Raw genomic sequence first — 16222 nt, forward strand, 5'->3', positions numbered from 1 at the left:
TTGTGGCTGAAGATGTGCAAGGGAAGCAAAGAAGTTGTAAATACCATCATTGAGTGGTCCAAGATGCAGGACGTTCCTCAAGTAATCCTTTACATGGAATAAAAAAGCATGGAATTCTAAGAAAACATTATTGTCAAGATAAAATGATGAACATAAAGATGATTTTTATGATATTCAGGCATAATCAGTAGTTAGTTAAGAATAAAAGATTTAGAAGGAGAAGAAAGAGTAGAAATGTCACTCCTTACTATTTTCAAACCTGCACCATTGGCCACCTAAATATGATCCTAGCCTTAATAATCATAAATGAAAATATAAAGATTGTTATTATCATTGGTAAGGTGATGGGCGGCTCTTGTATTGGGATGCTAGTCATTCTCATTGGATGGAAATTGAGCAGCAATCATGGCTTATGGTTGTTAATCCTAATAGGTGACATTAAAATGATGATAACATTTGTGGGCAATATGACCTTGTTTAAAACATACCTGACAGATAACATAAGTGGACTAAGAGATATCTCTGTTGGAGAATTAAACACCTCATCCTCGACCACGATAAGGAATACGACCATGAGTGTACATAACAGGAGATGATCGAAATTGAGATGAAGGATGCACTAGAGGTTGTTTAGCAGTAAGATAGACTAAAGCAGCATGTGTTATAGGATGATTGTTGTAAGTGATGCAGGACTCATAGAGAAGAAGTAGGGAATAGAATTCCTCCAACATAATAGGATTAAGACGAGAGAAGACTGTTGAAGCCAAGGAATCATATTCCTGACTGAGGCTAGCAAACAAATAAGTGATGACATCATCACAAGTTAAGGGTTGTCTAGTAAGAGCAAGTTCATCTAAAAAATGTTTGATGTGAAGGAAATAAGAGTGAGCAAACATAGCACCTTTCCTGGCATTGGCAAGTTGTGTGCAAGCTTGGATGGTTTTTGCACGAGAAAAAGAAGAGAAATTATGTTCAAGGGTAAGCTATACCTTATGAGAAGCTGTGTAGGATAAGACTTGGGTGAGAACATCTTCAGTGAGAAAAGAGTTAATGGTGGCTAGAACCTGGAAATCCTAGTGCAGCCATTGATTATAAAGAGGGTTATGGGTGGTAGTGACAGTATTGTTAGTGGGAGAAGAGACAATAAGTTCAGGAGGTGGTGGTGGTATAGCACCATTAAGGCAGCCAAAAACTTCTTGGCCTTTGAAATAAGGTAGAACTTGTGCTTTCCAGACAAGGTGGTTTGAAAAATTAAGTTTGACATTGATGGTCATGGGAAGATTGGAAAGTGTTGGAGTAACATGAGTATTGAAGGTGGTACTAGAAGCAGAAAAGGATGGAAAGGCCATTGTGGATTAGAAAATAAAAAGGGACGGTGGTTTTATGAGTGGCTCTGTTACCATGTAAAGTTTCCTTATACCTTGAAGTCTTTATAAGAAATAATGGTTTAGTACAATATTTTATTATCTACTCTAGAGTTCTTCTTAGATAGAAAAAATATAGACTAGTTTCCTATCTCAATACATATATCTTATCAGCAGGTGATTTGAATATTTGAAAGGCTAACAGTTATCCTCTTGTAGTATTGAAATTTGTTTTTGAGGTTGCTGTAAGTCTGAGAGTTTGGGGTGTCATAGGTTGATTCTTTAACACAAATAAATCAACAAACATTAGTCATTAATGAACTTGAAAATTTATATACATGCATTCATATGTGTTCTTTGTGTTTTCTTTTCTTTTTTAAAAAATATTTTTTAATTTCAAAAATTTTCTTTTAAAAGAAGGCATTGCGGTTCATATGTGGGCACTAAAATTTGGCAAAACTCTTATATTTCAATACTATTATAGTGCTTACCATACTAAATAATTTAGATGTCATTTCCTTGATGCTTATTTATTTTACTCTCTTTCCGCCTTAGTTACTAATGAAGTAAAAAAAAAAGCTTTTTTTCTTATCAAATTGAGTTATTGGGACAAACTATAGATGACAAAACCGGGCTAACAAACTATTTCAACCAGGCATTCTTCAAAATCATGTCTTCGTGTGTGTTTTCTTTGTTTGTTTTTTTTATTTTATTTCTTTGAAAATATATGAGCCCATTTGTTTCCGTGGCTGCTTCTGCTTTTGAAGCAAACCACGGGAAACAAATGTTTAGTAACGAATAAAACTCTATTCATTGTTCATGGGCCTCATCATTATATGCGTTGAAAATGCAAGATCATTGAAAGCAGCACAATGCTGCTTTCTGCCATGGAGAGTGAACCACTCTCCATTGTTCATTTATGTGTTCTTTGTTCACGGTAACAGTGGAGAGTGTCTCCACTGTTCTGACTGGATCGGGTCCGGTTCGAAGCTAAATGCATTGAACTGGGTCCGACCTAGTAAAAAAAAATTATTTTATTTTTTATTTTTAATTGCGTTTTATTAGAAAAACTAGTGTTTAACATTATTCAATGACACTACATAAATTAGACGGAGATCGTTTGATGACGTAGCATTTACAGAATTTGATCGTAATCCCAATTTTGTTCCTGATTATATTTTACCTGATGTTATTGCGCGTTTAAGAAACCAAGGAAACTATAGTCCTTGTCGGATGTATTTCATACGTGATGGAATTGTAGATAGTTTAATGGAATAATTAAAAAATATTTTATATAAAGTATTATTTATTTCATGATGTAATAATAATAATAATTAAATCTACAATATTTAAATTAAAAATCATCAATATTAATATATATTTTTTAAAATTATTTTATAACCTCAATTTCAAAAACATTCTTAACCAAACACATTAAATTACTTTTTGTTCAACCTCAATTTCAACCACAATTTTAACCAAACATACATAAATACCAAACCAACCTCAACTAAAAGTATTTTTTATAAAATAATTTTTTTTCAAACCATAACCATAAAAATTATCACAATACCAAACACACATATCTATACGATTAGAACATGGATTTCTTTAAAATTTAGTGTTTACATTTTTTTTATATCCTCATTAGGTATTATTGATTTTTTTATATATATGATTTCTTTGTAGATGACCTTACCTCTCATGGTTGATTTGATAATTATTGATGTTTATGTTGTTGAAGAGAATTTTATTGGGGAGAACTAAGATGAAGGAGCTTCTATTGAATATGAATATTATTTTTTTATTATTGTTTAATGTCAAATTTTTGATATGTTTAAGAATAATGTCTTAATGTTGTGAAATCTAATTATCTCCCCCATAAAATCTTATTTATGTGTTTTTGTGAGACTTTTTTTATATATATAGATTTCTTTTCTTTTTTGGCATAATGATTTTTCCTTCACACTAACAAATTAACAAATGATGATTTATATAGAAGTGATATGCAAAATAATAGAATATCAAAGGTAATATGATTCACTGAGGAGAATGGAGTCTTGGGAGACACAAGTTAATAAATAAACAAATAATTATGATGATTTACCATATATATTGAGATATATATATATATATATATATATATATATATATATATATATATATATATATATATAGAACACGTAAAGCTGCTCCTTCTCTAAATTGACATCCAAAATCATGGAAAAATATATTTATAAAGTATTCCTTAAGATTTATTATATGCATAATCATGATGGGTTAAGTCATTGTCATGGGCTACACTAAGCTAATTTATCATTCAAAGGGAATGCCAATATACCAAGATAAATGGAAAAGATCGAAATCCATGTTCCTAATATATAGTCAAAAGATTGAAAAATCAAGAATTAAGTTGTGTTTAACCAATATTTAGAAGGTATTTAAACTTATATGACTATGTAATTAAAAAAAAAGGGCATCGATAAAGTCTTATATATAAATCAATGCACAACTCCAATAATACAATAAAGAACCTATAAACACAAAGGGCGATTGGACTGGTTTTCTGTTTTGGAGAAGAATAGAAATGAATTTATCTCAACTTCATTTTTCTATCACTTAAATCAAGCTTCTCCTCGTATGATCTCACACCCTCCATCTTCAACATTTCCAACAAGAAATCATTCCATGTATCAATTGGGCCAGGCAAGCACCAATGCACACAATCATTATACAAGGTGACATTTTCATGAGGCCAATGCCCATATCTGCTAGGGTGACCATCTGGCCTCAACAACATAGCTTGTGTGGTGTCCAATAACCTAAATCTCAAACCCCTCTTTTTCCCTTCCTTCTCAGCAAGCTTAAACTCCTCCAATTGTGTCATGTAAAGCTCAAAATTTATACCCTCCAAACTAGTCTCATTGCTTCTAAAAGGCCTTCTTCTCACACAATTCCCACCTTTATTCCATTCCCCATTCTCGAAGTGTGATGGTGCAAATGTCCTAAGAAATGTTATACCCTTATAATTTTCTAGGCTATTAAGGGCTCTAAAAGCTGTCCTAAACGCTTTTCTGTACCCAAAATACATAGGCAAGTCTGTCACATTTTCTAGGAGGCAAAATCGACAACCAACTACTTGGCGATTTTCATAGTAAACGCATGGACGATAGAACCAATGCCCTGCATTGATGATCACATAATCAAACTCCTCGATTTGGGTTGTCCATCCTTCATCAAATTCATCAAGGTAGAGGTTGAAGAGGCCGGTGTGAGTCGGTCCATAGGCATCTGTTTCTTCAGCCTTGACTAAATGGGGTGTCCAAAACGTTGCGAGGGTGAAATTGTATGATGGATACCTCCAACGTTTGAAGTGTTCATCTGGTGTATATGAAACATCAATGGGATATTCCACCTGAAATAAATCATTAGAGACTACCATCAAATAATTAATTAGGAAAAAAAATTGCTTCTAATAAAGCATGAGATGACCACGAGGGCTCGAAGATCAATTACTTAAGGGTCCTGGATCCCTTGAGGCAAAATTATTGGGGCAATCTTCATGCAATATTCTAGATAGCTTTTTTAAATGAAATATATATAAAATAGCACATCGATCATTAAGGTAGGTACAAAGTTCAGTAGCCACTAGATAGATTATATATATATCCAGATAATTATTAAGTATTTGTTTTGAAAATGAGCTAATTGGCCCACATTGATAATCTATCTAAGATTACGAGGAGCTTCTCATTACCTAGTCAAACATGGATTCATGTTCTAATTAGTAGATTTAATTTGAGTGTAATAAGATGATGATTTAGTACTAATCATAATTAACACATCCACTTCATGAAGATTGGTTGGATGTCAAGTTATCTCTTTCGTGATCTTTAATATCTCGAATAGAAAGATAGAGACCTCTAAGCTATTCTTTATTCTAATAATAAGGCATCTGAGATTACTTGTTTTCAACAAAGAATTATACTAATCAAACACTAATTGAGTTTTAAAACAATAACCCTTCTGAAAAAGAAAATTCCTTCTACAAGTAAGTTCGATGACCCTTCATCAGCACACATTCACCGGCCTTCGATGATTACTTGAAAGAGGAAATTGGAGGAGTCGGAGAGCGCATTATAACTAATTTGGGAAAGACACAATATAATATACAAGAGAAAAAAACAAGCACGTAAATTTAAAATGGTAAGCAAACAAAACCAAGCTACTAGCCATTGGTTTACTTGAGTTCTCAAGTATATCGATCACGCCACCCGGCCCACAGTGTGTTTTTCTCTTGATTCTGTATTATAATGAGTTGCTGGTCACTTTCTTGGCTAAAACTGGCTAAAGGACAGCTTTTGTAGGCAAATTATTAGATTACGTGAGAGGTTAAGTCTCCGAGGGAAAAAGTAGCATACTTAAAAACCTATTTCCTTCTCCCTTTCTGTACAATGTTTATAATAAGATGAACTCCAATAATCTTTAATTTTTTTTATATAAAAAAGCTTGATTAATTTATTAATGGACGTGGTAGCTCTATCCATGCCACATTAGGTTGCCGAATTTCAAGAGATATGATATGTTGGGGCCTATAGAGGCATCCTTTTTACCAAATCTTTGATACATAATGCCTTAGGTCAACTAACTCGTTGGTAATTCAAACATGATTAGTTAAACTGAACTGTGTCAAACCTTTCAATTTGTTCTATTTTTTCTTTGAATCACCGCAAATCCCACTTCCAATAAAATTTAATCTCTTGTACTAATTAATTTCCCAGCAATTAATCTAAGCACAGGGTTTATATATATATATAGTAATTGAGGGAGAATATTATTAATATTTTGCTAGTGTCATTAAAAAATAATAAATTAACTAAAAAAAACTTACAGTGGATATATTACCTAAAATCAAGATCTTGTTATAAATGGATTGAGTGTCATTGTCAATGCTCCATGACTTATTGCTGTAGTGATTATCATGTGAATTTAGCGAAATTGTAACTCAGCTAGTATTAGTGTTTTTTTTTATAAAAAAAAATAATAATTTGAACCTTTCTTTAAAAAAGGAAACTACAAATAATAAAATAGAATGAGAAACAATTTGTAAAAATTCAATATAATATATATTTAATTGTAGCATTAATTAACATGCAGGAAAAAAAAAGAAAAGAAAGAAAGAAAGAGGCGTACCCTGGATAGAAGGCATATCAAGGACTGCATTTGGTTTCTACCCACAGAGTCTCCAACAAAAGCCATAGACTTGCCTTTAACAATTTCAAGGAACTGAGCAGGATTAAAAACAGGTAGCTCACATCCATCTGGTTGCCATCTCCATTTCATGAACCCAGTATCGGGTCTTCCATATTTCATGCAATTTTGATGCTCATGTATTGCCCAGCATGTTGTGTTTGTGTAATACGGTGCATGAGGATTTGGTATCCATTCTCCTGTGAATATGTCACATTTCTGCTCACTTTCATGCTCAAATATTGAGCCATACTTCACAGCAACATAAGATGATATTGAGATTTGTGACTTGGAAAAGCTTTTCAACAAATATAAAGGGTACCCTAGCAAAGGGTAACATAGAGGAACAACTGTGAAAAAAACCAGGGTAAAGGTTACTGTTAGGGCTATTGTTGGTGTGTTTTTTCGTAGAGCATGGTGCTTGCTGCCAAAGGGAAGCTGATTCATGGCATAAACCTTCATTTTAGTGAGAGAAAAGGAGAAAGAGGGTGGGAGGTAATGGGATTGCAAGGGTTTGGAAAGAGACTGGCTTGCTCACCTATTTATCAATATTGTGGCTACCTAGTTTAAACAAGCTAGTACAGCTATAAATGTTCTTGTAAAGCAATTCAATAATATTTAAGGCAAATTACTTTTTTAATCCCTGGAAGGATCTTATAACATGTATGATATGCATGTTGTCGAGTAAAATATTAGCAATTGATAACTAAAATCAATGCATCTTTTAGGGAATTTTATTTTGTATAATTCAATTTCTAATGTGTTCTATATCCAGATGAACTCTTTCTTTCTTTATTATCATTATTATTATTAAATTGATAATTACGTTAAAGGGATGTGCCCCTTCTAATTAAGCTAGCAAGGGAAAAAAAATTATAAATGATAATTAAGTAACTGACAGTGAGCATTAGGTAAAACACCTTGTGGATCAAAATTCAAGCCTGCTACATTATGCTGTGGCTAGCCTTGTTGGGAGTGCTTAACTTCCTTAATTATCAAATTATAAGATGATAATTATAAGTTCAAAATGAAGAAATAAAAGAAAACAAATCTATAGTTTGCTGGTGGGTCTTTGTTGTACTCTTTGACTTGTTTTATTTCTTAAAGAGATTAAAATCTTGAATCCCAAGTTTCAAGTGACCTCTCTAAGGGAAAATGATCAGATGCAGCATACATGCGAGAGAGCAAGTGACGGGCAAATCAAAGAATTTATCAAATTGCTGAGGAGGTTCCTAATTCCTAAACATCACCAAATCCTGACTAATAAGGGCTTTGTTTATTTCAAAAAGCAATGACTAGGTAGGACAGTTGAGACCAAAACTAGAAAAGGGGAGTGGGGGTGGTTCTTTTAAGGATAACTAAGTTATATCTTCCGACCAGTAAAACCTCAAATTCTTACAAATAACCATCCATGGAACAGTAGCATTGCCATTGGATCAGGAGAGATTACTAGGCTGGCAAGGACCAGATTCAAGTAATGGACTGTGCGATTAGGTAATTTATGCTACCTTGAGATGGTTATTTTGATCCTTTCGTTTGATTAATAATTGGGTTAGGTATCAATCTAATTATTATACATTTTCATAGTCATTCACTTTAGATTGTGTGAAGTGGGGTTAAGCAAGAATAAATTAAGCTTAACAGGTGAGTATACAACTTTTTCTTTCTTTCTTTTTTCGTACAAATGATGATATAGAAGGAACAGCTCTATCAGCTTCAAGAACAGCTCTCATGCCAGGAGAAGGGGCCAGCCACATCTGAAACTTGTGAGATTGAAAAGAGCCAATATAGCCGTGTATTTCATTTGCTTTGTGTTAATCGAATGAGCTTTTCTATAAGAAATGATATTCTAATATTTTCTTTATTCAATTTAAAGGTCCAATAGCGTAAGACGTAGTTCGTGGTTTGACGGGATAAACTTAAATTTTTAAATAAAACAACGTTGTTTTAATAAAAAAAATTGATTGAGAATAAAATTTAATCTAAATCATGCTTTGAATTGATGGTCACCAAATACATCCTACTAAGTTTTATAGCTATTATTTACATTAAAAATTACCCTCATTATACAAATTTATTACTAAGAATGACAAAAGATAGCTTGTTTATGATAAATATTTCATATTCCATCTATTTATTTATATATATTTTCTCAATCTTGTTATATATGGTTTTGTTATATAATTATTTCCATGCCCCCAACTGCTACTTTTAACATCTACTATATATATTATATATTATGTAATTTAAAGAATATTTGGTATTGTGATAGTTCATATGTTTATTTATAAATATCTACTTTTAATTTATTTTATATATAAAAATCTATTTTACAATTGTTTTAACAAAACATACAATTCTTAAAACTTACTTTTTAAAACCGAAAGCATAAAAGCTATATCAATATCAATATCAAAATCAAAAACAAATTTAATTATATTAGGGTAGGCCTTTGGAAAATGGTCTTTCAATGCCTACTAAAACAATTTACTCTTTTTAAAATTATTTTTTATTTTTATTTTTTCGAAATAGATGTGTCAATTTCCAAGACATCTTGGTTGGGATTGGGAGTTATGGATATTATGCAAAAAGGATCCTTTTAGACCGTGAATTATATAAATAGTTAATTAAACTATGATTAGATTCGATCACCTACCGGCACACTCAATGTTTTTTATTTAATAATTAAAAAAAAAAAAAACAAAGACACCTTAGAAAGGATTTTAGACCGTGTCTTTTTCTTTCTTTCTTTCTTTCTTAAACTCTTGTTTTTTTGTGAGTTTTAAAGTAGTAAGGATATGGATATGATTCAAAGTCGAGTCCATCCTTCTCCATTCTTTTTGCATAGAAACCAAGCAAATACAATAATAATAATAAAAAAAAAATAGGTAGAAAAATAGGTGTCAGTGGAGGCGGATTTTGTACACAAATACACACACTAGCGTATTTGCCTTGCAGCATAATATACACAAAATCTGTCTCTATACAAATCATGTCACTAGTTGGTATTACATGCCAATCATACTTAATGATTTTGACCTAATATTAATTCAACAAATGTAGTTGGGTTTTCGTTTTCATAATCACTGTGACGTTCGTCGGCCGATTTTCTAGCCAGGCCAATATTGTCCAGCTCCATCTGTTAGCTAGGCTGTCGCCTTAAAAACAAGGAAATGAAGTGAAATTTCGAATCTTACATAAATTCATCATATCTTGATATTTCTCCAGCTTTTTCTCTCATGGGCTATGATTTACGTGGTCACGACTGCTGTTCATCTTGATTCTCTCTGGCTGTGGATGCTTGTTCTTATTCCTAATAATAGAGTTCTTTTGGCCCTCCTCTTCCAGTCGATGCTCCTTGGCACCTCTGCTGTCTAGCATGGGGGATATGGTTTTTATTATTTTGTAGTTATTTGATTTCTTATATCATTTTGTATAACCCAACAAAAAGTCCTCATTGCACATCATGCAAGATTAATATACTGTTTGGAAACGCGATTAACCGTATTTTTTAAAATAATTCAACAAAATTATTTAAATATATTAATATCAAAAATAATTTTAAAATACTTTTTAATACATTTATAAATAAAAAATATTTACTATAATCACTACCCTATTTTCAAATAATCCCCTAGTCACCTTAAGTCAAGAAAACATATATTTTTGTTAGCATTGCATAGTGGGCTCTAAGGGCTAGATTTCCGAAATAAGGTCCAACGATAATGATGATCCAAATCCAAAGAATTTGGGTTAAATAGGAAGCCTAAAATGTGAGATAATTGTAGGGCCTCGGTCGTTTCCTACTATTTCTGCCATTCCAAGAACCACAACAAAACAATACAAGCTTCAGCTCATGGCATCTTTCTCGGACCCAGTCTAGCTAGGAATTATCTGAAAAAGGACCGGGTAATTATGTCAGTTCACAGATCATCATATCAATTCAAATTAATTTTTTTTTTTTAGGTTTGGCTGCATAACTAGATCATTAGAAACCATGAGGTCAACTGAATCTTATCTAGTTAATATGCTTTTCTATTTAACTTGAAATCCAGTTGAAACAGTTCCCTGATGGATCGAGTTTAACAATTATAATTATGTAAAGTTGATGCTGAAAAAAATCCTTTGGCGTGGAATTCAAAAGGAATCCCTTGAGTTGTCCGGGTCGTTTTGCAATGTTCACTTCAACAAAGATTTGCAATAATTTATGTTGTCATATTAGCCTGCCTTTATGTGTGGATAGGCCATCCCGTGATGTCTTTATTGACAAGAAAATGAAGGTAAGCATTGCATGGAATCCTGCGGAAAAAAGCTAAATCATTTCCATCACTTTAGATTAAAGTATTGGCAAATTGCAGCAATGATCTTCACCAAAATCCCCATTAAGTAGACTTTTTTGGTCACTCCTATGTCTAGTCTCTGTTCTAGGAAACAGTGGCCTTCTGATAGCTTTTCTTTCAGAAAAGAAGCCTGTGCATGGATGTATTCCACCTTTAGCCCCTGCGTATGGAATGCCCCAAGGAAATACGCATCACTGCAAGGTAAAATCATGGTGGAAGATAGGGTTCGTACTGTGTAGTTAGTTAGCAAGTCATCAGCTACTTTGTTATGGTCTTGTTTCTGTCAGAAAACGAACTGGAGAAAATAAATAAAACGAGGCATCAGGGAATTCCTGAAGACAATCCAGAGTCAGAGCCTGCGATTACCAAGGCAAGATTCTAGCGACATCTGGAAATGCCATAACATCAACTTTACTTCTGAAAACTTTCTTCAAGCTCGCAGTTCCCTGTAATCCCTTAGCCCTAATGTTGACAAACTTGTAACGTGCAACTGAAGTAATTTCAATAACAGTGACCATAGCCTCTGTGGCTGATGATACCAAAAAGAAGCTCCTGGCCAAAACTTGAGTCCAGAGAGCTAAACACGGATCTATAATCTTTAAACTCGAGCAAGAGTACTGAAACATAAGAAAAAAATCCCAAAACATGATAGAACAAAAGGTAAAGCAACTAAACTTGATCAGAGCAAATTATCGAGCAAAAACAAGTATTAAAATATGGTACGGTCCCTTTTCTTGTTGGCAAGATGAATCTAACTATCGATATTTCTTGTAAATGTCCTTTTCAAATAATAAAAAATAAATCATAATCCGAAATTTAAAAGAAATTCTTGTAAATATTTCAAATAATCATAAATAAATCTAGATTTTTTAAAAAAACTAAAATTGCGAGAATTATTTAACATTTAGAACTTTTTAATTAAAGAAACGTAATTTAGGAATACATTCTTAAATAATTATTGATAGATCATCACATGTAATATACAGGTTTTCATTAAAATCAAGAAAATTAAGAATAATTCAAGCTTTCATAATAATGGGACAATGACATACAATATGGTGGCATCCGACATAGAGGTCTCGTATATATTAGAGAACGTTAACATAAGTTTTAATTTCCTCCAACAACTCTACAATAGGAAAATTAGGGAGCCGAAGAAAGGCAACGGTACAAGGGAAGGAACCTTGTGATAAGCCAGAGAAAGGCAGTGTTGTTCTTCTCAAACACCTCCACTTCTTTCCCACACCTCTCCTGATCCAATCCCTCTAATCACCTACTCTTAATTCTTACTGTAGAACCATATATTCACTCTCATAATTTCTTCAACTTTGTGTTAGTCCCATTTTGTAATGATTCTATATTATTGTTTCTTAAGATGAGAATTAAAAAACAAGAATTGGTGAAATATCTTTATTGAAACTGAAACAATTAAAATAGAAAGTACTGAGTTTAAAGAACAGGATTAAAAAGAACAAATTGAGATAATAAACCCTAAATTAAATTTTCTAGGCAAATTCGAGGTAATCCGGCCTCCTTGAGTGAATGTGATTTGCTTTAAAGTAATTTTTTGGCTCTCTGCTAATCCTCCCCTCCTATTTATTAACTAAATCTTAGGATTAGGATTTGAATTTGAATTCAAGAAGAAAATTGTCTAGCAAGAATCCTGGACTGATTTGTATGTTGACCACTTCTCCTATATAAACGGTGTTGTTGCCTATAACTGATGCTTCGTTGTTTGAGGGAAATAAAATATCATTGCCACATGTCAACCAGTGATAAAAGAGTCTCTTCCAGCATTCCACGTAAGTCTCTAGTTCTATTTATGCATCCAGAGACCATACACGTGCTAATCTCTTTTATTTCTTGCATGTTCTCTTGTCTCTCCACCACTATGTCTTCTTCATTTTCAGAGCAGACTCTTCATTGTACCTCTTTTGGCAAAACAAAAGAAATTGACCATAACTATCAGGGAACCTGTTGGACCACTACAACTCCCCTCCCCTTAAAAACCTTGCCTTAAGGTGAGGGTAAGCACTTTTTAGCTAGGATTCCTTAACCTATACTGCATCTTCTCTAGGTTGTCCCTCTCACGTTAACAACACCTCTTCTCTTTCCTTCTTCCTTGAGATTTGGCTTCTTTTGTCAAGGATCTTCACATGTTCAGGTTGAATCTTTTGCTTGGAATAAAAAATAGGTAGCCTTGGTTCAGGAGTGGTACCCTTCCTAACCCATTTCTTTAGCAGTGAGACATGGAACATACTGTGAATACGAGCTTCTTCTGGAAGATATAACCGGTAAGCCACCTTTCCTACTTTTTTCAAGATTTTAAATGGCCCAAAATATTTATATGTTAATTTTTTATTCTTGCTTCTTGGCATGTTGGATTGTCTAAATGATTGAAGTCAGAGGTAAACTTATCACCCTTTTTAAATTGGTATTATAGCAGTACTCAGACATGGTCAACCAGTTTGACCAAGTCTTGGGATTATCCCCCACACAACACCTCAAATATCCTTCCAATGTTTTATTGGTTGCCTCTAACTGACCATTGATTTGTGGGCGGTACGTCGTAGACATCAATAGCTTAACTCCTTGGACTTGGAACAACTCTCCCAAGAATTTACTAGTGAAAGTAGGATCCTTGTCAAATATTATACTGTCTAGGAATCCATGAAGCTTCATTATATGTTGTGAAAACAAATTGGCTATTTTCGTAGCATTGTAAGGATGAGACACTGGAATAAAGTGAGCATATTTAGTAAACCTATCCGTAACCACCAAGATTATTGAATACTGGTTAGATTTCAGTAAACCTTCTATGAAATCCATGGATGTGAATGACCATGATATTTTATTTCCCTCAAACAACGAAGCATCAGGTATAGGCAACGACACCGTTTATATAGGAGAAGTGGTCAACATACAAATCAATCTTGGATTCTCGCCAGACAGTTTCCTTCTTGAATTCAAATTCTAAGATTTAGTTAATAAATAGGATGGGAGGATTAGCAAAGAGGCAAGAAATTGTTCAAAGCAAATCACATCCACCCAAAGAGGCTCAAACTACCTCGAATCTACCCAAAAAATTTAGTTTAGGGTTTATTATCTTAATTTTTTTCTTTCTAATTATGTTCTTTCAAACTCAGTACTTTGTATTTTAATTATTTCAGTTTCAATTCAAATTCAATAAACACTGCCACAATTCTTATATTTACCGATGGAATTTTTCGTCGATATTTGTATTATCATTTCGTTGGTAATTAATTTACCGACGGGATCACAGATGAAAATGCTTCATTGGTGAATCATTTGTCGGTAATGTTTTGTCTGTCGGTAATAAAAAAAATATTATTATCGATGGATTTTCTAATGGGAAAAGCGCGCTAAAAAAATTACTCGTTTCATTTCGTTGGTATTTCCCTCAAGAAGCTTGTCATATAACTGACAAAAATACCGTATGCAATTTCATCAGTGATTATTTAAAAATATTTTAACAAAAATCTATTTAACAAAACTAGAAAAATAATTAAATAATTAAAATCTATTTAAAAATCCTATAAATAAATCAACTAAAAATTGATATCACATGAAAAAAAAATCCTACAACAACATTCATACAATTATTAAGAACAAAAAATTTTAAAAATAAAATAACAAATATCATGAAAAAACACAAAAAAAAAAGAAAAATCTTACCTTAATGTAGTTGCGAGTAAAGCTGAGAAGAGGAAAAAAAAACAAACTCATAAAGTATGTTAATTAAAAAAATCGAGAAAAGAAAAGAAGAAAAGAGAAAAAGACATACCTGAGCGTGGAGGAGAAGAGCAGGAGTTGAGGAGAGAAGAGAAGAGAAAGAAAAAGATGTTGATGTTTTTACATAAGAAGAAGAAGAAGAGGCACGTCTATTGTGAAATGAGAGATTCTAGTCTTTTTATTAGGGCATTTTACCAACAGTTTTACCAACGGATAATTAAATATTAATATTTTTAATTATCCCGTCGGTGATTCCATCTGTAATATTTAATTTAAATTTTCAATTTAATCAAAAAATTTCAGAAACCGTCAAATATCACCGATGACTTTTCAATTCATCGGTGATTTCTTCTGTAATATTTAATTTAAATATTCAATTTAATAAAAAAAATTCAAAAACCCACCAAATAACACCGATGACTTTTCAATTCATCAGTGATTTTGTCTGTAAAGAATAGTAATTAACAGTGCAATTGAGAGATGAATAGTTCCAGAGTTCTCTAGAAAATACCAATGAAAAATTTTGTCAGTAATTTCGTTGGTAATTGACATGATGAATAGTGTCAGGGAGATGTGAACAATTTACCAACGCATTTACCGATGGATTTTACCGACGATATTCGAACTGTCAGTAATTCCATTGTTATAAATGATACGTCATCGTATTTGTTGGCTTTGTTTTAATTCTTTTTTTCCACTGTAATTCCCTCGATATATACCGAAGGAATATTTATGTTAGTAAAATTCACTGCAATTTATTGACAAAAACATTCCATCAATATTTATGCTTGTATTTAGCAATTTTCTGGTAGTGAAAGATATCTCACCATTTCTTGTTTTTTAATTCTCATCTTAAGAAACAATAATCTAGAATCATTACAAGTTGTATCAGAGCCACGTTCCTTGGACAAAAATGGCTGAAGGCACTAGAGTTTCATAATTGATAGAGACAGTAACAAGGATGAAACAGCAGCAAGAGACGCAACAACAGAACCAGCAAAGTCAACAACAATTATAAGAGGATATAGTTCAGCAATTAAGAAGTATGTCTGCTAGAATGGATCAGATGTCTAAAGCCCAAGGAAAAAGGCCCATTGGCTTCCCACCAAATTCTCCTACAAGGTCTGTTAATGGGAATCAAAGGCATGAAGTAATTCCACATGAAGGAACCCAACAAGTTTAGCTCAAATCAATCCAATTAGAATTTCCCCGATTTAATGGGGATGATCTTATTGGTTGGGTATACGAAACAAATCAATTCTTCAACTTTCACAACACCCCACCCCAACAAAGGCTATTTATAGCTAGTTTCCACATGGAAGAAAAAGCTATAACGTGGTATCAAGAACTTGAGGAAACAAGAATTCTCATAAGTTAGGTGACACGACCAAAAGATTGATGTCTTCTCCCAAGTGCAGGAGTGTCGAAGTAATAAATAACCCGGCAAGACCGGGGTCGAACCACAGGGAGGTTAATTGTATAAATTATAGATAACAATAATACAACAACAACAAT

At 32.8% G+C, this 16222-nt stretch overlaps 1 protein-coding gene across 1 annotated transcript; it reads right to left on the minus strand.

The window, feature by feature from the left end:
• Positions 1-3843: 3843 nt before the first annotated feature.
• On the minus strand, positions 3844-7314 carry LOC7494564 (protein trichome birefringence-like 19). The gene is made up of 2 exons (XM_002305933.4): positions 6558-7314; positions 3844-4779 (listed from the first exon to the last, which is right to left on the minus strand). Exons 1-2 carry the CDS (start codon positions 7074-7076, stop codon positions 3958-3960), a joined length of 1341 nt encoding a protein of 446 aa, XP_002305969.3. The 5' UTR covers positions 7077-7314; the 3' UTR covers positions 3844-3957.
• Positions 7315-16222: the final 8908 nt, after the last annotated feature.

The sequence above is a fragment of the Populus trichocarpa genome, chromosome 4 (assembly GCF_000002775.5).
Source record: "Populus trichocarpa isolate Nisqually-1 chromosome 4, P.trichocarpa_v4.1, whole genome shotgun sequence".
Lineage (NCBI taxonomy): Eukaryota > Viridiplantae > Streptophyta > Magnoliopsida > Malpighiales > Salicaceae > Populus > Populus trichocarpa.